Raw genomic sequence first — 25,138 nt, forward strand, 5'->3', positions numbered from 1 at the left:
GTTCTGTTACGCAACAAACAACGCACAAAAAGTACACACTGTCTACAAATGCTGTTCAACTTTCACTGCTGCTGCTGCGATTTTCGGAAACACATTTTACGTACCGGTGAAAAAAAAAATGGTACCGATTTATTTGAATCTCAATTTGTGCTCGATTCCACACGAGAGTCATTAACAGACTGAAGCATAATTTCACACAACAAAACTCGCGGAACTCATTGTTGTGTCCTTGCGTAGCCGATGTGTTCGAATGGAAAGAGGTATTGTTGTTCCATCTCCCGATTTATGTTGTTATGGTGCGTCGGGTCTTTGGTGTGGGAAATACTAGTTCAAAATTTACTTCCACTGTGACTAATTGCGTATGGCACCTCCATGGAATAGCCATGGTCTGTGCTAAAGGTAGTAGGCCTGATTGCCTTCCTCCTATGTTAGAATGGGGACCAGAACTTGGGCCGGTAGCAGGAACCATCGATGCGTTACTCTGGGGGTTACGTTTTCATTGTTTCCTTTGATCCCCTCTTGCACCATGCAAACATGCTATCTTCTCCATTGGAATACAATACAATTGCCAGGAAAATGTAATAAAACAAATTTACATGAAACGTGCACACATCCTACTTTTATATTTATTTTAAATATTTTTTCTATTGCACTGTCAGTAGGATACGAGATTTAGAATATCCATTCAAAACGATCATCGCTAATTATCCTTCAATTTATTTATTACTTTTTATATGCATAATTTATCAAACATAATTATGACTTTTCAAGGATATGCTTCGCATTGTTTTGCAGCGTTCAAGTATAGAATTATCATAAGAATTGTTGGAGATGGTAATGATACGAAGAATATCTTCTTCAAGGTGCAATGCTAAAGATGTAATAACTCTTTCAATGACTTTATTCACATACATTATTAGAAAACCTTCATTAATTTCTATTTATGTGCACTTAGTTTATTGTTTGTTTATTATTAATATTAGTTTTGTAGAAATTTAGATTAAGATTATTATATTATAAATTAGGAAGTAAAATAATCTCTTAATATATATTATCTATTTTTTTATCTAGTATTACGAACTAGTATATTTCTTTAATGGATTCATGTCGTTTGGTCAAGAAATTAATTATTAAATTATTTGACTATAGTCTGATAATTGGATAGTTTGACGTATTTAGAAAGGTTATACTGATTGACGTTTATTGATTTTTGGCGTTGATATCTAATATTAAATAATAAAGTGAGTGACAATTTCATAATTCAATTTACCATAATATCTTTACTTTGTTTAGGTTGTAAAATGTATGTTTTTATACTATCTAAATTTATAATTTTTATATCCATTATTTTGTTATTTTTATAAAACGTGTTTCTTCATTCACGGGAATTTCAAAGAGGAAATACCTATTACAATTAATAGATGATAAAAGGATTATAAATGATATATAAGAATATTAAATTAATTATATAATTGTTTGTAATTGTATTCAACATTTAAAAATAAACAATGATAAATGGCCACGCTATAAAGGAGTTAATTAAACATTTAGAAAGTATTGCACATATATTCATAATTAAATATTATTTTATACAATCAAATCAATAATATTGAAAATAATTTGATATAAATAGATTTAACAATAAAAGAGAAATAAAAAAAAGATTAAAATCTAGAGTGTAATTAATTATTTGGTACTATATTTTTTTTAACTATACAATTATACCTCGCATAGTGCGGATTCAATATAGTACGGTTTGAGGATTTAAAAATAAACTAAATTTAATTGAGCAAATTAAATTTTAAAACAACTACATAAAATATATTTTATTTACAAAATTATAGGTTTTTATCTCTTTATACAGTAATGTCTTCTTTTTGCTGTTTATTTTTATGCGGTTTAAAGTCCTTGATTAGTGCGATTTCAAACAGTGCGGAATTTTGACGAAACCCGCACTTGTCCTTTTATAAACAAATGTATTTTTTTTAATATTTGTTATTCAAAATAATTTCTAACTGTAGAAATGCAAAGTTTTAATCAATTTCTTGATTATTATAACATGATGTATTTATTTATATTTAATACATTTTAGTGCGTTTCATTTTATTGAGATTTTCTAAGCTGATGAAAATGCAATTCCGACAACATGCCAATACCGCCACATATTCTACTTCTACGTCAAATCCTGCTTCCTTTATCGGTTGCACCAATTTTCAAGGAATAATGCATGAAATCGGTAAAGGAGGTATATCACATCACGAAGTGTTTGTTGTTCCGAGAATAATTCATTAGTGGCTACGAGACATGTTTCCAGCAATGAACAATCAATCTTCTTGAACCTCACTGCATCGCATTAAACTTTATATATAAAATATATCAAACCAACACCATACATTTCCAATTTTAATTCGAGATATATTTAAGACCTGTATGTATTAAAATTAAATTTGTGTTATGCAATTTCTAAATTACATAGTAGTTGTGGCTCGTCGACAAATGCGCAACGTAACTTAAATAATTAAGTAAGTAATTGTTTCTACTTAAAACGTTGAGAAAGTGTATGCAATGCGGATTATTACGTTAAAATTGAAATCTGAATAGTTTTACGCTTTTTCATAATATTTAAAACATTCTGAATAGTGTTATATAATAATTATTATTATTATAATAAAAAAAACAAGCAACTTACTATTAAATTATTGACTTAAAAATATATAATAATTATATTGGGTTTTGTTATGATTTGAATTATAAAAACGTATTTATTTTTGTTGACTGATGTAATATTACAATAATGTAAATAAACAAAATATGAATAAAAATCTATTATGAATATTTGAAAAGTATTGATTACTCATTAACATCAAATATTCGTTTTTTTTAATATAAAAATATTAGAAAATTTTTCATCTAACTACAAGGTTCTTGGGAATATAAGTGTGTGTCACTCTAGTATCATTCCTCCATATATATCTACATTATTGTGTGAGTTTGAAATGTCTTTCAACTGTTAAAGCAAATATGTCATTCGAGTATTTGGAAAGTGATTTACGATTCTGTTAAAAGGGATTAAGATGTAGACGGTTCTTAAATATGCCAACAGCTGCTATCTTTTGATATATGAATCCACGTTGTGCGGATTATCCTAAGTAATCGCTCATACAAAGTTACTTCTGAATCGATAATATATTAAATGACGATTTTTATAAAATGTATCTTAATTTTACATATATGTGCGAGATAAGTATTGTATTTGACAAAAAAAAGTTTTTGTTTAATAATTTAGCGTAAATGGTTCTATAGAGGTCGATCCAATTTCTATATTTTACCTTACTTTAACGACAACCAAGTAGTAAAGGTTACCTTTAGATGCCTCGCGTGGCAAACTCTAAAACAGACCATAACTGTGTTATGTGTTGAAGTAATTTACTGACCTAAACATTTTCTTTTTCAATTCTTCGTTAGTAAAAAAAAGAGTAAAATAACATAATTATGATGGATAACTTCTTTATCTTCTTATCTTTTATTACTTTATTTAAAATATTTAGTGAAGCTTGGAAATACCGCCATCACTACTATGGATATTATATACATTATTTAGTTATTCAAAGCTTTACTTCAAGGCCAATGTTTAAAAAAATAACCTCAAAGAAATTGTAAACCAAGCCATGTAGATCAATTTAGAAATTGTCGATGAAGAGAATAGAAGAAATTTATTAAATGCAGAAGCTTATGTTTTTCTTTGAAATTAATGTAAATTTCGTACTTTTTATTAAATAATGACGTTATTTTATATAACTATACTGATACTACGTAATGTATAGAATAACACGCCAAAAAATAAAATAAGTTATTATTTTTATTATAAGATAATATATACATTATTATTTAATTTACGTAATACGTGCATGTTTCCATAATAAAATTGAAATAAAGCATTATTTCAAATCCATTATACCCAAGTTTAATATTATTAACCTAGTTTACATAATGCACGTATGACTACCTCTGTTCCTATTTGGAGTAAATCGCTTTTGTTGTTGTAAAAAGTGTCGCAAACCGGCGTTTCGTAACGATCTGTATTTTTAGCCGTTCGAAAATTAGTGTCAGAATATCTCGAATTTATTGCTAAATAATGTTTGGATTTGTTTCGATTAATTATAATACTAAACCAATTCATACCAAACCGCATAAAATGCACTATTATCAATTTGCTATTTTATTGCAAAAGCAATTACCGAATGACGAATTATAAACAATTGAATATTATAATGATTGCTTTGCAAAATTCGCTTTAAAATTACTTGGTTTGAAAAGCGAAAACCAAAGTTTCCGAAGCCTTGAACCACCTTGAAAATCCGAATATAAAAAATTATTTGCTTGTTTATATATGCTCAGCACACTTGAGGCAAATGCACATCACATGTTGGTAACCTGTTTATGTAATAAAACTGTGGTTATGTTTATTATCATACATCTCTTTCAGTCAGTTGTTGTTTTTTTTTTCCTTCTTCGGTATTTCTCCTCGGTTGTTTTATTGCTTAGATACGTGCGGGTGATTACGTGAGGGTCAAGGTTTTACGCGGTTTGTCACGCAAATTGTGCTTATTATTATTACTTTGCATATGAATAAAATAATGGTGTTTGCAAACAATGGATACATAATCGGTTTTTCAATGGTCTTCCCCTGCTTTTTGCTTACGTTTTTTTTTTCTTCGTTTGTATTATATACGTGTTCGCTTTTACGCAAAAATGAGTAAAAATTCACTTAATGTACATTTCCTTAATGTACATTGCTCGTTCTTCGTGATAAAACTAAAATTTAATCTTATGTTACAACGCTTGTATATAGAAAGAAAGTGTTTACAGGATAACTAATGGAAGGGATAAGAAGAATAGACAGTCGCGGTTAAAGTAGAACGAACACAAACATGAACTTTATGATTTCTTTACTTTTTTCATTTAAGGACGAAAAATTTACTTTATTTTGATTGACAAATATATTTATAAATAAGGCAAGATACAATATATTAACAATTAGTTGTTAATAATAAAATTGATATTATTGATACAAATAATTATTATTTTTTAATTATGTATTTTTTGAAATCTATAATATCAAACAGAACACCAAAAATGACATTAATCATATTTGATTTAATAACTGAATTGATATTTTAATTTAAAAATTAATCAATACTTTAAATGTTATGTTATTTCTATATATGCAAAATGAATTGTATGAAAAATAGCGAATCATCAAATAACGAGCGACGTTTCGCATAACGAGTGACAATGAGAATAGAAATTCCCCGATTGCGCACCTTCTACATCATTTTTAAAACTTGTGTACACACATTATGTGTATTTTTGAATATGTTTCACTATACGAGTAAAAAAGACATTTTGGAACGGATTAAACTCAAGCATTTGCTTGAATAGTTCATTTATGTAAATATGACAAAAAAAAAGATACACACGCACACACTTATATTTAAGGTTCTGTCTAAATTATTCATATTTCTGTAGATATTTTCATATTCTGTTTGCTATATCGTATTTATATGGAAACTAGGTAATTGCAGTAACATTTATATTCACTGTAAGTTTATGCCACTCTACTTATACTATTCTCTTTAATAGAAATGATAAAAGAGATGTAGCAGAAAATATGAACGTAATAAAGTTACTTACTTTAGGAATTAATTCGGATAAGAATTATGTAAAACAAAAAGATTTCAGAATTCACATTCACATTCACATTTATTGATTTATTAATTTTGAAAATTTTCATAATTATAAAGATTTTTTTTTGCTTCATACTGTTTGTGATGTAATTATATACATTTACATGCATCTAAAATGGTCTAATCACATAATGTATAATGCCGTGTCTCTAAAGTGTAATTATGGCTATTGCAATTATATTGTGACAAATTATTTAGTTCAATGCTGAAACCCACTTATACGTGCTCGGATTTGTCTTCATCAGTCCTGAAACACCTGTTCTACTTTTTGGTTCCTGACCCTGTCTAAGATATTTATCTCGTGACATTATTTCCTGTAAGATTTAGATGGTGCAATTTCTTCCTATCAAGGCTTACCCTGCGTTAGGCCTTTTATATTTTTCATTTTGGGTTGTTCTTGCAATCGATGTTCCGAGTGTCTTCTATAAATCATTCTATAGGTACATTACAAGTTGTCCTATTATTATTTGTTCACGTCTCTTCACTATGAATTATTATAGTGTACTAGATAGATGAATTTATTTTTATACTACTTATTTGTACTTATGATATATAGTTTGAAATCGCTTTTTCAAAATATAGTTTCCACAATAAAATGCTATAAATATATAAATATCAAACATTTTATATGTTGATTTATATATTAGTTATGTTATTGAATAATAATAATTGAATAATAAAATTAACACAGGGGTTTCCAAACCTTTTCGGTTTGCTGTGCCGTAAATATATCAAAATTATTTCCCAGCGCCTCAAGGTAAAACAAGATGAACTTTATGTTAATATATCAGAATTTTCGCTCAGTGTGGGAAGCCCTGACTTAACACATTAATAACTAGATTAATGACGGTATTGAGATAATGAAAAAATAATAACTGTAAAAGAAAGTTATCATTGAATTGTACATTCTATTCATTGTCAATCGTGAACAGTATGTTTGATTGGAATAGATTGTACATTAACATTGAACAGCAAAAAAATGTAAACTGCATTAGAAGCAGATGAGCACATATTACCAATTATTTAATAATCAAGCCGTTACTCGTGCTACATGCGGCTTACAAATAAACTTGATTTGTATATAAATAGAAATATACATTTACAGAGTCATATGTGAATGTCTAGTTTAAGTTCAATAATTTAAATTCTATTAAATAAATATATTGAAATAATTTACAAATAATATATTAATGTTATTATAATTACCCTGGAATACTATTTTTTCTTAATTATTAATTAATTATAAAAAAATACTTGTTTAAAATAAACTTTACGCTAATTAATTCATTCTAATTAATTCTAAAAAAAAATAATTTAATTTTGTTTTAACCATCTTTAATTGACTTATGTAAACCACTAGGTTGGTGGTTATTATTCTCTTCTTGGTTTATTTCTCAGCTAGTACGTTCGCCTCCCATTATTTTTTCCTGGGATTGCTTTATTGTGATTTTTTGGGTTGTTTATCTTTCTGGTGTATTATTGAATTAAAATATAGTTTACTTGTTAAATTAAGTTAAATGAAAAAATTAAATTTTTAATTTTCATTAATATATGGCTTGGATATTGATATTCATAAAAGACAGGCAGTGCATATTATATCATTCTATAGTCGCTTTCGAAGCGGAAGTTTTTAATTATTCAAATATATTTGTTATTCACGCTTGTTTGGCGTAGCAAAGTATGTTTAAGGGCGGGACACACTTTAGGGAACATCACGTACTTTGGAGACACGACACGATTATGTGGTAAGATCATTTTAAATGTATTTAAATGTATATCTGAGACGTACCACAGCTGGTTGGATACGTGACACTTCTACAGTTTGTTAGTTTACAAATGTATCTTTAAATCACATCAATGTTATATTTAACAGTAAATGTCATATATAATATTTGATGGCAAAATGTCCATATTTTGGTTTTAAATTGTATTAATCATATTTCTAAAATACTATTATATTTAATTTTATTTACTATACAGCATTTGATCACTACGGGCGACCTATTTTTTGGCGATCCTTGTCATACAGTAATACTTCGCATGTTTGACATATGTTACTAATCGTGGAAATAAATATATACAAAAATAAAATGCAGAAAAGAGGCTTGACTATATAAAAGAAAAAAAAATTGTTTTGAAATTCCAAAACTTGATTATAGTGAATTGGAACTAAGCTAGGTATTGCTGTATAGTGCTTTAAAACAGGGTTATAAATTAAAATACTATATTATGCTATAATTTATATTAATATGCAGCATGAAAATATAGGCATAAATTGGTGTAATTAAATTTATTTTTTATGTAATTTTCATAAATTGTTAAAAAAAACTGTGAGATTGGACTAAATTTAAATATATATTACCTCAAATGTTAATTTTGAAGGTGATGATTGTTTATAAAAAAATCTATTGTTTTTTTTTTCATTGGTGAAGTCCAGCATTGAAAATGTATGCAAAATGTATTATTACCTCGCAAATGATTATTCAAGGTTTATTTGATGATGTTTTATATGCGTACCACATTTTGTCCTCGTTATTTATTTACAATAAAGTAATAATTATTTTAAAATAAAACGCAATTAGGTCATACAATAATGTTATTGTACCTTTATAAATTATATAGTATAATTGATAATATAGAAATGTCCTCGACGAAAGTCGATCTAATTTGAATGCAGATGTCCATCATCCTATTGCAAGAGTTGCAATATGGACCAAAATGATGGATTATTCGCAACGTTCTAATTTGTATGTAAATTGGGCCATGTTATTCAGATGGAACGTTGACGATTGCATAATAAAAAATTGGTTGTTACTCGATATTTCATTGACAACTAATGATTTAGTTCTTTGTTTTGTATATTTCTGGATCAGCTGACTTTAATTACAGACATTTTATGTATCTAAAAAAGATTTCATATGACAATAAAACAATAAATATTTTATCTCAATAACTTTGTATCAAAATTGATCCATATTACTTTTAATATTTTAATACAGATTCTTCAAATAAACAATTGGGACTATTTTGTTATTAAATAATTATTTGTTGCACGTACTCGTCGCTGCGTTACGAGCGGCTCTTTAATCCTCTGGTATAGACATTAACTAACTATTGATTTTAACGAAGATAACCATAAACTACCTAACACATACTAGTTTCAACTCTAGCTGTAAATAATGTTATGAAACATGCGGATTAATACCTAATAATTTGTTGTTACTCGTCATATTATTCATATGTCATAAAGTGAGTGCACATTATAGTTAAAATAATAATTTTATTAAAAATCCAAGCTTGATATATTTTTTTCTAAAATGTTGATTATTGATGTATCAAAATATACAATTAATAAATGAGTTGTATGCGTTTTCTGATTATAATTGGTCTATCTTTTTTATATTTCCAATTGATATAATTATTAGTGCTTATTGAGTAATCAATAAGTTTTTTTTTACATTTATTTCATTAAAAAAAGAAAAATTAAATTATCTAATCTCTACATAATTTGGACGATTTGGACAATTTAAAATTGATTTATTTTAATTTGCTACATATCTTTTAGTATTATTTTTTTATTGAAGTATCCCACTTTGATTTTGTACATATATTAATAGATGATTTAACACAGATATCTATCAACTCTGTAAAATAATTCGCGTTAAAAATGATGGATCATTCGCAACGACCTAATCTGTATGCAAATTGGGTCGTGTTTTTCAAATAGAACGTTCATCGTTACATAATAAAACTTGCACTTGCTTGTTACATTATTGATTGCTAATGAATTATGCGCATCTTTTGGTTTTACTTTTATTGGATCTCTCGATATTAATTGCTTAAAGAGTATAAATGAACGAAGAGCACGCCGCATTGGTAAAGATGATGCCGGCAAAAGGCATCAAAACGGTTCGAAAACAAGGCGGCAGCTGTCCGATGATGGCATTGCATTGAAAGGAAACAAAAGCAGAGAAAACATTTTCGTTCGTCGAGCAATTCGAGTAGCAACTGTTTGAACAGTAATGTTTATTTGTCGTGACCAAATGGTAAACAGACTATACTAATTATATTAAAGTAAATGCTGTTCGAACTGTGTGACGTAAACGGTAATTATCATTAGTTTGTTAATGATACAGTCAATAATGTAATAATGAGCAGAAGGAATGTGGAGGCGCTTTTATGAGAGCGGTGCATAAGAGAAATTAGTAAGAAAAAATAAATAAGGGACTAATTAATTAACTATAATTGCGTTTATTTTTGCATCGTGTTTGATTAAATGGAGCACGACAGGTTTGCGTGAATTTATCGTCGTCCTTATTTTGCTCCAATTCTTCACCATAAGCGTGTGTATGCACCTATTTATTTAAATTTCAACTCACACGCTAGAAGTGCATCCTATTTCCGTGTTATTATTAAGCTCATAATTATTACCACCTATTAATTATAATACACACGATAGATAGCGATTCTGCGTATCAGGGTCGATTTCTCTGCAATTGGATCCTAGAAGTGTTTTTCAGATTATCTTAAAATCTCTTATATAATGCGTACATTATATTCTTAATACGCAGTTTTATACGCTATTTTTTTAATAAACGCTCATAAAGCTGATATTTGACATTATTATTTAGTTTTCTTTTATTAAAAGTTTTATATACTACATATAATTTATTTATATTTATTGTTTAAATATAAATAAATATTATTTGCAATTTAAAATACATTAAAAAAAAGTTATTACAAACGAATTTTCATTTCAATTTATCAGAAACTTTCGCACTAAATCAAGCATACATATTGTAAATAGAGTTTCTGAACCGGGATTTACCGGGACAAATTTCCCGAAAATTTTGGAAAATTGAAAATGGTACTAAAAAATATCTAAAACATGTACTTTATCTTTAACTCTGAAACATTTTCATGCAATAGTGATAGTTACGAAGATTCGAGAACTTTAAATATGGGAGATGAACTTAATGCATTAAGGCTACAAAGTATTCAATCTCCTACAAAACGTGATTATTATCAAATGCTAAAAAAATAATTTATTATTTTTGAAGTTCAATTTAGATCTTCTATATAATTCACTAAACTCCATAAAACCAATAAGTACTGTATGTGAGGACACAGGAAATTTCTCGAATTCCGAGAATTCCCGGGATTGCATTAAACGTGTCCCGCGAATGAAATAAATGTCGAGTAATTCTAATTGTAAACGAGTGCGCATTAAATTTAAGATTTTACGGTGCATGTGATCTGCTATGTCATCGTCCCTACTATATGGTAGCTAGTTTCCAATTCTGTGTAAATCCAGGTTCATAATTTTCGTCGTATAACGAAACAAAACAGAATTCAATTGTCCGGATATCCTGGTGCATGTGTGTAAAATGAATGCAAGAGCAGCTTTCATTGTTAACTATGCACCATAATTCCTCTAAATTAATATGAATCAGTAGACGTAAAAAGTAACTCTACATAAATGCATTTATTTTATGACATCCGGCGATATGAACAGTTGTTGAAGTGCGATGTTGAAATTTTCCACTGTCGCAACTTTATAATTATGCAAATTAATTACAATATATATACTTGAATATTCAAAAATCAAAAAAGTGAATATCAGAGTTAAATTATTACTTTCTGCAATATTATAAGTATTGTACTTTTAGAAGTTTTCCTCTGAACTATCCATAAATTACGAAGTCTTAACCGTGAGTAATGTGTGAACTTGGTGCTAGGATTTGTTATTATAGAAAATCGTTTATTCTAGAGAGCAACAGTATTCTATTTGTCTTGAACAGTAATTATAAATGAATATAAAATAATAAATGGTGAATGAATACTCTGTTAATATTATGCCTTTGCGTGACTTGAGAATAGCAAAAAGTTACTTATAGTTGATAGTACTCAATAATAATAAAGAATTTGATTAATATTTTTGGAACCTTTAAATAATTTATGTTTGGCATGCAGCTATTGTTTTCGCATTACCGACTTTACAGTTACGTAAACTTTATCTCAAGTTTTCTTAATTAACATACATTCAAATATTTATGACAATGTATTCGATTGATATAAATTGAACTAAAGATTTTTGAGAACTAATTAGTAGAGGTTTAGTATCGAAATACACTGTTTATAAAATACGTTAAATTTTTACTATAGGTCATGTCGTAAAAACGAATCGTTGCTGAGATTTCTCCACTTGTGGGAATTGTATCGACTTTGCGAAAATCTGCTTCGTGCACTTACGGATTTTTACTGTATTTCACTTATTGATATATTTGTGACATTTTATAGACGTTTGAGTTTGTCAACCATTACGATACGAATAGATGATACTTATGGTTACAACATATACTTCAAATATAAATCGGAAACTTATGATCAGTGTGTTATTGTTTCAAATTGTTTCAGTTTGAAATAATATTCTTTAAAAATGTTGATAATTTTATGAAAATCATTTAATCATTGAGAGATTTTCCTTTATAAATACATATACTATTTCCGATGATGATGATAAAAACTAATAACTATGCCGTGTTCATAAGCTATTGTTATATTATTAGAAAAGGTAGGTCAAATATACACTAGCAGTAAATAACATGCATAATGTTGAAAAAACTAATTGCTATTTATAAATTATTATCATTGTATACCTGTTTTTCTTTGAGCATGTTTGTTAATAGTAGAAATTTTATTTGATCTGAACTGGTCATTGACCACTAGGTCTGTGCATGTTTTTGTTTGTAAAATCATATAATTTTAGTAAATTGCCTAATTTAATTATTGTTCCCATTCGCTCCAAATGTTGTTTAACTATCGTTAAGCTTTAAAATATTTTGTCTTATAAAAATAATATAAAATTGTTAGAGTTGTTATATAAGAGACTTTAACACTCGTTTATTGCAAAATCGATCGCTCTTTATAATATTACGAACACCTGCGAATTTTGTAATGAGATTGTCACTGACAGAAAATAGGAGATAGCAGACGTTAGCACAGTAAGCAGCTCTACGATCCAATCCCCCTTTTAAATTCCCGGAATTCCCTGTCGTCCTTCCCGAAAGTTTATCGCCGCAACGTCGCCATTGTTTGCATGGGAATTAACGTTGGCATCGCATTAAAACTTTTACAAAATAATATTTGCGACTGGAAACAAATTAAACCAGTTTTTTTGCTGTTGTCATCTCTCTATCTCATTCTCACACATTTAGTTTATTTTCTTTTGATTACGTTTCAATTCAACCTTTTGCGGATATGCGGCTTTCTGCGTCTGTGTCGGTGAATCTGTCGGAAATGCATTAAATGCGTAATGCAATTAAAAAAGCTAATTAAACGAAACCGTTATATTCGAGTCGTCTTAACGGAGGTTTTAAATAAAATCGGGAACAATAAACTTTTAATTTGTGTTAAACTTGTATTATGTTTATATTAAAGAAGCAATGTAGACGTAAACATTATTACTTGAAATAATAGAGACATGAACATTTATTACTAAATAAGAAAACAACTTTCTTCGTCATTATAAAAGTATAATAATTATTATTAATATTTCAAATAGATTTAAATAAGGTAAATTTATATCATCTTCTTAGTTATACAAGACTTTCATATATTATATTTTATTTTATTATATCTTTGTATATTTATTTTTACAATCTATTCCTGCGAACATTAATTAAATCTAATGGCGGTAGACATTTTGTTCTTTAGTAAGCTTCCCAATAGAAGTTTTTATCATTATATACATCTGTGATTTGTTGGCTGGCTGTCGTCCTGTAATGTAAGTTAACTTCAGTAGTATATTGATGCTCTGCGATTACACTATACCTATTGACTGTGTATTTGCTGCTATCCATAACATTATAATTGACCATCGACTTGGTTGGAGGTCCATATGCTGAACCTCATTCATTTGACTGTCCATTTTATGATGAACGTTCTATTGCTGCAACGATGGAGCTCATAAAGGCTTTGCCAGGACTAGAACCGGCGTCCACGGGACCGTGGATAGGGCGACTTAACCATTCGGCCATTAGTCGCTCTTATATATTATATGAATTGATAATTTGTAATTATGTTCAAATAGGTACATAATAGTAAAAGTAACAGACATTATTTCAAATAATAAAAAATATGACAAATACTTATTCTTTCATAAAATAAATTAAACGGAAGTTTAATAATTGTTATTTATTTGAAATGAAAATTTGAATGTTTTATGATTTATTAAATGAAAAATGTTGGTGGTCAATTAGTAAAGTATCTATATTGTTCATAAAATGGAATAAACTAATCTCACATTACTAGGTATATTGAGTATACAAAGTGAGAATGATCTACAAAATAAAGCTTGGAAAAGTTAACCATATACATATATTTTACTTTTAAAATAACATTTATAAAATACAATACAATACAAATACAATAATACCTAGCATAGTACTTGTAATAGGTTTCGCCATTATCCCGCACTGTTTGAAACCGTATTAATTTAAAATTTAGAGATAACTGTATAGAAGAAGCAAAAAACGATTATTTAGAAAAAACATCATTTTGTGAACAATTTTTTTAGAATTAATTTTTCTCAATTAAAATTTAGTATGTTTTATTTTCAACTATTGTAGTACTTTGGTAATGGTAATATATGAAACACAGAATTGTCAATTAATGGAATGTATAAAGAATTGAGTTATTTATTTATTTCTTTTATTTATCATTTTTGATTGAAAAGTATCAAATTAACATAGTAATTGTGTTAATTATTGACTTCATTATTATTTATGCAATGAATACAAATATAATTTAATATATTATTGTTCTTGGTATTAATAATAGAAAAAAACGTTTATACGTTTATCAGCAAATTAATTTAGTTCTATAAATTACATCAACCATGTATTTTTCTTCATTTCCTTGACGACTACGAATATATGTTTAGCAATTAATCTTCCTCAAGATATGACATATCGATCACATTTGGTCATTCCTTGTAATACTCTGATGGTTATAAATATTTCATACTAACAGATTCCATATATTATTTTTCTTCATCGACTTAATTATCGTTTATTCGCCTTACGATATAATTTATTTTATTTATTATTACAGTTTACAATTGCACAATGTAGCTATACTGAAAAAGTATATAATTATATTAAATCAATATACAGACGGTAATACTTAGTTTGGATTCGATTAGTCCGGATTCACTATAGTTTGGTTTGAAAAGTTCAAAACAAAATTTAAAATATAAGTAAGTTCTAAAAAAAAGTATAGAAAATTATTTTACACATAGTTAATAGGTATTTGTTTTTCTTTATATAGTAAAGTCTTTTTTTGTATGTATTTAGTTTATTGATTACTCTTGTTACAAAAAGTTTGGGATATTGGTCGAACAGAGGTATTGCTGTACGTAGTTAAAGTTATTTGCAAATTCATTTACGGCTTGAAAAGAGTCGTGTTAACGATAATTGTTAATTGACCCGTTTATTTCTCATGACCCGCAATCTTCATTACGTTCCGGCATACAATGTGTCTTACGTAAACCCAATTTACACTGCGATTCGGAAATGAAAATCAATGGTCATAGTTATTGTGAAACAGCGATACACATCTACTGTAATGGCACATCAGGCTGAAAAGCTGCAATAACGTAGAGGCTACAATAGGGATGATAATAATTTTATAGGTGAGTTCCGTGCGGAAAAATCTACTCCAATGGGAAAAAAGTGTTGCTGCATTGTAATGATGCTTTGCGTCAGAAGAATGTGCGCAGAATAAATAGAGTACTTTTAATTTGTTTTGCCGAAACAGATGACGACTGAAATATGTATAATGTTAATGGGAAATGTATGTTGCGATAATATGTAATTCGAAGAAAATGTATTTTGTTATAAAGGTATTAATTATGTAATCAATACAAAGTAGTAGTAAATACAATTATACAAATTTTGTGAGAGAAAAATTACATACGTTCATAAATAGGTAAAATATACAAGAACACTAACAATTTAAATATTAATATGATAGTTAATTACCGATAAGTGAAGAAACGTTATAAAACTTCTTTAATTACATAAAGCTTTCAATCATTAGTTTTTACATGAACATTTAAAGGTAAGAAACAGGTTAGAATTAATATTATGCGGATGAAAAGTTGTATTTGTTGTGTTTTTAAAATTACTTTATATGATTTATACCATAAATGTTGCAAGTTTAGGTTTATTACCACAATGTAATGTAATTACAGTTTTGTCCTAAATAGCCTATGAGTGACATGATGTTATTTAAATTAAAGTGCTATACAATTTACGATATAATCCTGTTCTATTTTGGCACCCTCTAATGTTGGTTTTCCTACGCAACTCTTGGGCTTAATTCCGGTTAATTAGAATACAACCAGGACAGTCCCAAACATTTCCACTTAAAAGGATTACATAATTTTGTCCATGTTACTTGCATAAGAAACGCTTGGGTCGCGTGTCCCATGTTTATAGTCAGTTACGTGTTCAAAATCAATGATACGGACGAAATAAATTGATACATCAACTAGCGTATCTTGAGGGCTTTTCTTCATATTTTTTTTTCATATAGAGTTTTCGTACTTTAATAATACTAAAAGTGAGTTTTAGAACAAACATTTCTTCAGTAGAAATTAATGGATGGTCTCTTTATGGGTCACAAACTGGTGGATTTAATGAGACGTTAAATGGATTTATTGCCATGAAATATTTCCACAGGAAAATGCAAGACCCCTTTTGTGAAATATACAAAAGGATTCTATAGAAGCGAGATATTTTAACACCAGAATATCGTTCATCAATTTCTAGCCGCGCTTAACGTTCCCAACATGACATCTTCGTTACTAGTTATTGTTTTTAATTAAAACCCTGCTTTACATTTGAATATACAAAAACAATTCAATGAGGATTGCCTACTACTAAGAAACGTAAATTTTTAATATATTATGCACTCGTGTATAAACATGCTTGAATAAATAATTAAATTACATATGGAAACATTTTAAAACTTAATTCACTGCTACTCGTATTAATCCAAAATGCGCATCTTCTTGTTATGAATTAGTTCAAAATCAACTAACAGAATCGTTTGAGCCATTGGAATTCATATATCGCATAAAAAAGAACCGCACAAAAACAGATTCTACTGTATAATACGTATTCACAACATTTCAAGTTTTTCTTTTATATTACATATACTTTTATAATCTAAAATATCAAATCATTACTTTACATTTAATTATTGAAAGTTTTGGTTTTTGTACCCTCGATTTTTTGCAAGCTCAAATAGGTGCAAATTGTGCTTGTTGTACTCGATATTTAATGGTAATTGTATTTAATTGAAAACGTGACCTACTATTCATTCTAAACTATAATAAATAACGTAATGAAACTAATGTAATATTGTAGACAGCGACATATGCTTATGCTTTCGATAATTACTTGTCAAACATTTCGTTACGATTGTTTAATTGACTGAACATTGTCCCACAACTCTTCATATATTACTTTGGTAATAATTACAACATAAAATGTGTTCATAATTAATAAATTTATATATTTAATTACATGCTTAATTAGTTGGTGTCATTTGTAGAGATCTCCAATTATAAATTATAATCAATCAATTAATTAATTTTCGAACTCGATTGCTGGAGATTGGCGTCCGTCTAAGTACCATCACGTTTTGCTGTTATTAAGTCAATCACAGGAATATTGAAAAAAAAAAACATTTACTTCCTACACTTTCACTTACTAATATGCCGCATATTTATTGGTACTTGAAAAGCTTTCTTTTTTTAATAAACATCTTTGAAATTGTTATCATTAGCCTTGCATGCTTTTGTTCTGTTGTGTTTCAATATGGAAAATATCATAAGAAATTAAAATGAAAACTGTAATATTAAATTTAACTTCAGTAATGGTAGTAAGTAGATGGTGCGATTCAGGAATGTGTTTAATGTGTAATACTGAACAAGCTTCGTGTTTGGAATTTCAACCATTCCGAAGGGCCAGTTGCAATCCTCAAATTAACTAATCTAATGTGACATGAAAATTGACTTATTCTTCAGTTTACTCTCTAGTTTGCACATTTACATTATCAAGTTGCAAATATTATAATTCTAATATCACATAGAGATAAACTTTTCAGAATGAATTTCTTTAATTTTTGTTTTTAATTTGAAATGAAGAAACAGATGTTTTTTTTTCTATAAGGACGCTTGTTAATAACAAAATACATTTAATTGTATAATTATATACAGTTAAGTAATATATATTTATAAATATCAGGTGTTGAATGCTATTTTATTTAATTTAATCATTGCATTCTTGAAGTTCGCATGTAGAATTCCAACAGTTTGTACGTCTGAAACAACCATATTGACATAAATATACACATCAATTTACATACATACGAGTGTTTAATTTAGTTAGTAAATAGTTTAGAAGGTTAAAAGCACTTATTTGTAGCTGCATTATCTAATTATAACATTCCTAGTAAGTTTCTCATTGAAATTATATTTGTTCTTGTTTATTTATTTTTTGTTTTGCTCAATTAGTGCATGAATATATATGTTGTTTTCAGGTCGATATACGCGACAACCACTCCACAATGCTGTTACGGAAGTATTCAAAGGTAAGTTCAAAAATTTTAATCAAATCTGCAGTTTGCCGGACATTTGTCACATTCTTTCCACGTTTCCGTTTTGTTCAGAATTCCAGGTATCACAACGAGAGAGTTTGCTAAAAAAAAGTAGCTATTTTTACGATTCATTAAATTTATCCTCGTTTGAAATGCCAAACAAAACATGTTAAAGTCATGACTACGGTCGTATCCTGGTAAAAGTAAACGAAAAATAAATATTTACTTATACGAATACGTAAAATTCCTCGAAATAAATCGAATGAGCTTTACACTAATGTGTTTGTGAGCTTACATATAATGGAAAAATTCATGGTTTAGTTTAGTATGACGATATAGATAGTTAGGAAGTGGACCATTTAGAATTTCAAGATATACAGAAAACATTTAACCCTTTGAAGGGCCAGAAATTCCTAAATTTACCAACAAATATCTAGACAACTGAATCAACATCGGATGGTATGGACTATAAAAAATCATCACTTGACATACCAACCAAATTAAAGGGCATTTTCTAGAAGATTATAATAATACCCTCCAGAGTTAAATCGCGATTAAGTATAAGTTTCTGTTACTAAATTTAAAACAATATGAATATTACCACGTAATAATTATTTAGTATACTATTCTACATTAAATATAATGGGCATTAGAGTAAAATGTGCACGATAAATATACGCACCCCCGTCAATGCAGTCTAAATGAGTACAAATTAAAATTGTGAGGTATACATTATAAATATCAATATTTCTGTACATTTTTCAATTTACTAAAATAAAACATAGTTAATTTGGTTGCATAGCTTCAGATGCCTTAGTTTCGTTTCTGTCTACTAATAAACGATTCCAGTCACGGTTGGTTTCCCACTTGTTTGATGTTCCTTCCGTGATAAAGCATTTAATCTCACTTTAGCATTATCCATGTGCACGATACTTCAAGGAAGACACTAAATGAATGGCCTGGCGGAAAATTGTTTCCGATTACAATTGTTGCTAAATCCTATCTGATAGAAATCTTTCGAAGGAAACCTCGAAACAAAACTTACCTATTTCCATCCTTACGTTTAACAACTAAAGGAAAAAAAAACAATATTCTGTTAAAAATAGCGTGTGTTAAATTTTCATTCTCAATATGGAAAGTATGCATGCACATGAAAAAAAAATCACTTTGCTGCTCATGTGCATGCGTTTCCCGAAATATACTTTTAAACTAATTAAGTTGGAATTTTTTGAACGAATAGAATGAAGGCACACAGCAAAACAGAAACGACCAAAGCATACTTCGGAGAATATTAATTTTGAAGCGAATGCAAATTAATTGCCTTAATTAAAATTTGTAATTGCAGTCTGGAAGTTCTGAAATTCCAATTAGTAACATCGAATTACATTCAAAAGTATAACGGATGAATAAAATATTGTCGTAAGTTTAGACGCCAACTAACGCAGCTAATAATTTATTCGATGAATTTTATATTTTATAAGGGCCGAGGAGTTTTATAGTTTTGTACGCAAAATCAATATTCTTCGAAGATAAACTGCAAACAACATGTCGAAGCTACATGTTTCAATAGAGAACATAAAATTTGTTTATTGATTTCTTAAACAGTTTCAATTTGTGGTTTGTTAACAATTAATTCTTTATTTTAAATACTAATTATATAAAATCAACTTTTTTTAAGATATTTCAAGTTGAATAATATTCAATATTATAAAACAAGTATGTACCAATTCTTACTTGTCTTATATATTTCTTAAATTAACATTTGAAATAATCTTTTACCTACTTTTGCATCAATTTACTAACTACCACAACCTTCCTTGTGAATAGCATAATTTCGCCAGTTTCCTATTTGTAATTAAGATAACGTTATAATACATTTGGTTAGACCAGGTGTTCCCAAACTTTTTCAGTTTGCTATGCCCTTTATATATCACAATTATGCGCGGCACCCCGCGGCAAGCTAAAACATACATATATCTCAGGACGAACTTTATGTTTTTATATTAGAATTTTCGCTTTTCGCACAGTTTGGGAACCCCAGGGTTAGACAATTGTCTGCATATTAACTATATTAAGTTAAATATGATAAAGCTCTAGTTTTACTTATATATGTCTTCATTCTAATCTCATGTATAACCTTGATGGGTATGCAACATGTTGCGTTGATGATTATTCACATTGTTTTCTAATGGAAGTAGTAAAGTATTTTAATATTGGATTTACTTGTTGAATCATATAACTGAATAATTCAATCTGAATTCCATACGTCTACACTGGCATGTGTATCGATTTGTAAATATATAGTTTCTTATCCAGCAATAGACTTTCTTTTTAGCAACGGATGAAGTTGAATTTCAATTTTTACTATGCAAAGTATATTTTTGTATAGCAGTTTAAAAAAATGATACAGTTCACTTCGTTTATGTTATGAAATAAAAATATGTTGTAAAAAGTTTTCATTATTTATAACATGATTTAAAATTGTTTATTTTACTCGTAATTTAGATAATAAGAACACTTACCTTTGGCCAGCCTATTGATATATATTTTTATTATATGTTAAAATTTATTTATGTATAAATTGTACTTTTTTCTTCTTCTTCTTCTTATGTATTAATGTTTGGCCAATAAATTATTATTATTATTAAGAACACTTAAAATATGTTTTGGAACATACTTATTCCAAAGTTTTAAATTTAAACAAATCACATCAATTAATACAGTAACAAGAATATAATAATCATATGTTATATTTGCGTAATTGCTTAACAAACGGTCTAATTAGTTCTTGTAAATGAATTTTCTAAATTTCTCTAGTTTGAAATGCATTGGACTGATTAGAATCAGTCGAAGGAAATGCGCTTACTATCAACACAATTACTCGGTTGTGTCTTATATAATAGTTGTGCGTAATTAGAGGAAGCGCAATGGTCGGGTAGATCGCAATCGTTTTTAATTACACATTTCCTTGTGCATCGTTTATTGTTGCCCGACGAACGCACGTTGGTATTATATCAATCTCGATCATGTTATATAATAGTTTCGATAATCACATTCTGTATCCACCGAAGCCCACATTAATATCATCTTTGATGTAACACGCCCAACCTTAAGGGCTTAATTACAATTATTATAATCTGATCGTATATTTGCTACTAATACTAGAGTATGATCTTAATCTATTAATTGCATAAAAGTTCTTTGATCATTCTATTGTGAAGCAAATTAATAATTAGCACTTAACCTGTCATTAACATTTTGGTTGGTTATTTAATAATTATTTATTATAAAAATTTAAATAATTAATATTTCAAGCATTAATAATACTTTTAAATTCTTGGATAAATGTTGGTAAGTTGATATTTTTCTTGGAAATAAATTTTGCTGCGGTATATGAAAAGGAGTTGTAACAATTGTTTTATTTTATTTCTTTACCATGGAGAAGGATACATGAGATTGCTGAATTTGAATAAGCTAAGTTTGTCTGGACGGGTAAGGCAATTTCGTTGGTTCACCAAATATTTACATGAGCCGAGTGTATCGAATTCAGCAAAATTTATTCCTTCTATCTAGCTTCTCCATAAAAGGACACAACTACTGAATAAAAAATATATAGATACATTTTTTCTTCGTACTTCTAGTACTAAAAATAAAGTTTCTTTTAATATTATATGTTTAGAACACGAGACTAGAAAAATATTTAGAATAGAACACGGGTCGGCAAGTTACGTCACATGCGACTCTTTGACACTTATATGTGGCTCTGAAGATAAATTTAAAATGAAAATAAAACTATCATTTTTAACACATTCAAACTTTATTAAAAAAAAATGTGGCCCTCAAATAATTTCTAAATTGTCCTCAGGAGACAAAATATGTCTTTCGTCTCAAAAGTTTGTTAAAAAATGAATGTGTGGCTCCCTAATAATTGTTGCAAGGAATATTTTTGGCTATCCATGTCTAAATTTTACCCATTCCTAGAATAGAGTACTGTACTTTAAACTGTTGTTTAAAAGCCATAATTGAATGAATTAAATTTTAATTTCAAAACAAAATTTAGAATTATCTTATTTCAAGTCAACTTCCTGTAATGAAATACGTATGCAAATATGTTTATGTAACATTTACATGTCTAATTTTGTAAGTGTTATTCCTAATGCCATAAAATGTAATATGAAACTGTATTTAATTCGTTAGTACTTTTATTTCATCCATTAACGCATTAATTTATAATAGCAAAGCATCATTAGCATATTTGAAATAGTTTTATTGAAGATCTTACATGAAAGTTCATAATATATTTATTGACTAGGTTGAACCGTAAGACGAGTAATGAAATTACATTAGATTTAGATATCACATAAATATAACAAGAAAAAAACACATCGAATATACAACATCATAAATATTTTCAATATATGTTTCGTTTATTTTCTAAAGTCAAACATATATCTTTGTTTTTGGGAAAGTCAACATTTATTACCACATAAAAAAAATACGTAGGGCAATAAATGGTTCTCCGTTATTTGTTTTTCTCTCGTTAAAACATATTTTGCCGCAGTTAGCGACAAAACCCTGTTTTGCAGATAACGAAGGGGTAATAACCGTAATTAATGTTGATATCGTCCAGTGTTCATTTTTGATTAAATTTTGTAATCGTGTTATCTATTGAATTTATATACCTTTAATTTTATATATCAAAGAGTATTTTAATAAAATTTTCAAGTACCTGAATGAATGAATAAATAAGAATAATAGGTTTAATTATTGATAAATACAATAATTTATGAATTTACTTTGTCTGAAATGTTTTAGCCTTTGGATGCAATAATTGTAAACTTAGTGAAACCGCACAGCTAAAGCTACACTACATTTTTTTATATTAAAATACAATTTTATATTAGTTTTAGATATATCTTTCTGGGTGATCGGAACAAATAGAACTACCCTGCACAGAGCATGATCAATCAGAATAGGATAAAACAGAACGTGATACAAGAAAACATGACAAAACAAAACAGCTGTACTATTCTGTTTTATCACTGTTTTTTCGCTATTTTTTTTAGTGCTATTCTATTTAGTCGATGTTTTATGTTGACCTCTTCTCTCGCATGATGTTCTGTTTTATCCCGTCCTGATATATCTTATTCTGTGCTGAGGTGTTCACTTCCTAAACACCATCAAACCCATGTTCCTCCAACCAGACCCAAACCTCCGCCTACAAAAACCACCGCCCACCAAACTCGGACGTTTAACTAACCAACTATCACATGTTTTTCTTCGTCTACAGCTTCAAGCAACTTAATATTAATGTAATACCTTTTCATTTTTATAAAAAAAAACCCATAATTGTAAAACATTTTTTCTTTTAATAACAAATATATCACAATGTACATATCATGTTTTCTGGCTAAATGAGCTCAAGCTCACATATAAGCCACCCCTTGTAAAACATTTTTTTTAAATTGAAAAAAAATGGTGTTCTGTTTGGTCATGGAACAATTTTTGTATTAGAATTTTCACTAAAAGCAATACATTTTTGAGATGTATATTAGCATAGAAATTTAGGAGAAAACTTAGTAAATAACGTATAAAATTAGTGACCGTTTCGCTCTATATACAACTTAAAAATAATGATCAAAAAAGGAAATGTAATTACACCGAAAAGAGTTCACGTGTTTGGGCTCTTAATTGCCCCGAATAATCGTGCGGTTGAAAACAGTTTCAAGATTAATTATTTTCAGATCGCATTAATCAATTTCAGTATCATCAATTTCACACCTTCATTTATCTCACGGCCCTAAAGTCCCGTGCCTTAATTGCACGCCCAAAAAAGTTATAAATTAATTAAAATGCATGAAAGCCCAATTAATGGAAATAGCCTTACACTGACTTGCAATATTTTGCAAATAAAATCAGTTTTTTATATATTGAATTCGGCGTAATAAAACTTTATATTCTCGAATCAAGAATTTATTTCAGTTCGAAATGCGTTTTTTCTCTCTCTCTTTTCCTTCCTGTTTTATGATCAGTATTTATTATTTTTTATGCTCTTTGAAATGAGACGGATTTCTGTAAATTGTGTTCATTATCATTTTTTTTCACCTCTCATATTTGCTCTATTTATTTATGAATTCCTCTTCCTGAATACAAAGTAAAACGCGTTATTAGATCCGGAATAATTATATGGATTTATGGTATCTTAATTTTGCACATCCATGCTATTGTTATTGCAGTAACGGAATACAGAACCAAATCCCAGGAATGTATGAATATAGAGCAGATGCAATCGCAGAAATATCTAAGAAATTATAATAAATACTATATAATTTTCTATGCATTTGTTATGAAAAAAAAACTTGAAAAATGAAATAGGTTGAATTTACGAATTGTTCGTAATTAGCATAAATGCAAACGTTAAATTAAGTCCTTAATATGTTCTATAAATGATCGCAATTTCTAATTTCCAATAAATTCATCCGGCCGTTCGATTTACATATTTTAATTGAATGAGCTTTCTAACATTGCGGTTTTTTAACTTTGACTTTTACATTTTACAACGATTTGTGTAGGTTTGATCATTTTAGATACATTTAACAAATGCTTCTTTTTTTAGTATACGAACTAACCCGTAGATCTAAAGTTGATTGAAGTTTGGTTCGTTATGAAACTAGGATGTAGGAAACTAAATGCAATTTGTGCAGTGAGAACGCTTTCAGTTT

General features: G+C 28.2%; 1 protein-coding gene across 1 annotated transcript in view; it reads left to right on the plus strand.

Annotated features, from left to right (window-relative positions):
- The first annotated feature begins 383 nt into the window (after window positions 1-383).
- Window positions 384-25,138, plus strand: part of LOC108560220 (calcium uniporter protein, mitochondrial) — a 43,570-nt gene continuing 18,815 nt past the window's right edge. Inside the window, exons 1-3 of the mRNA XM_017917676.1 lie at window positions 384-487; window positions 7,422-7,492; window positions 18,360-18,410. Coding sequence (XP_017773165.1) covers window positions 384-487; window positions 7,422-7,492; window positions 18,360-18,410 — 226 coding nt within the window. The remainder of the gene's footprint in view (window positions 488-7,421; window positions 7,493-18,359; window positions 18,411-25,138) is intronic.

Source organism: Nicrophorus vespilloides, unplaced genomic scaffold (assembly GCF_001412225.1).
Source record: "Nicrophorus vespilloides isolate i.1.1-1 unplaced genomic scaffold, Nicve_v1.0, whole genome shotgun sequence".
Lineage (NCBI taxonomy): Eukaryota > Metazoa > Arthropoda > Insecta > Coleoptera > Silphidae > Nicrophorus > Nicrophorus vespilloides.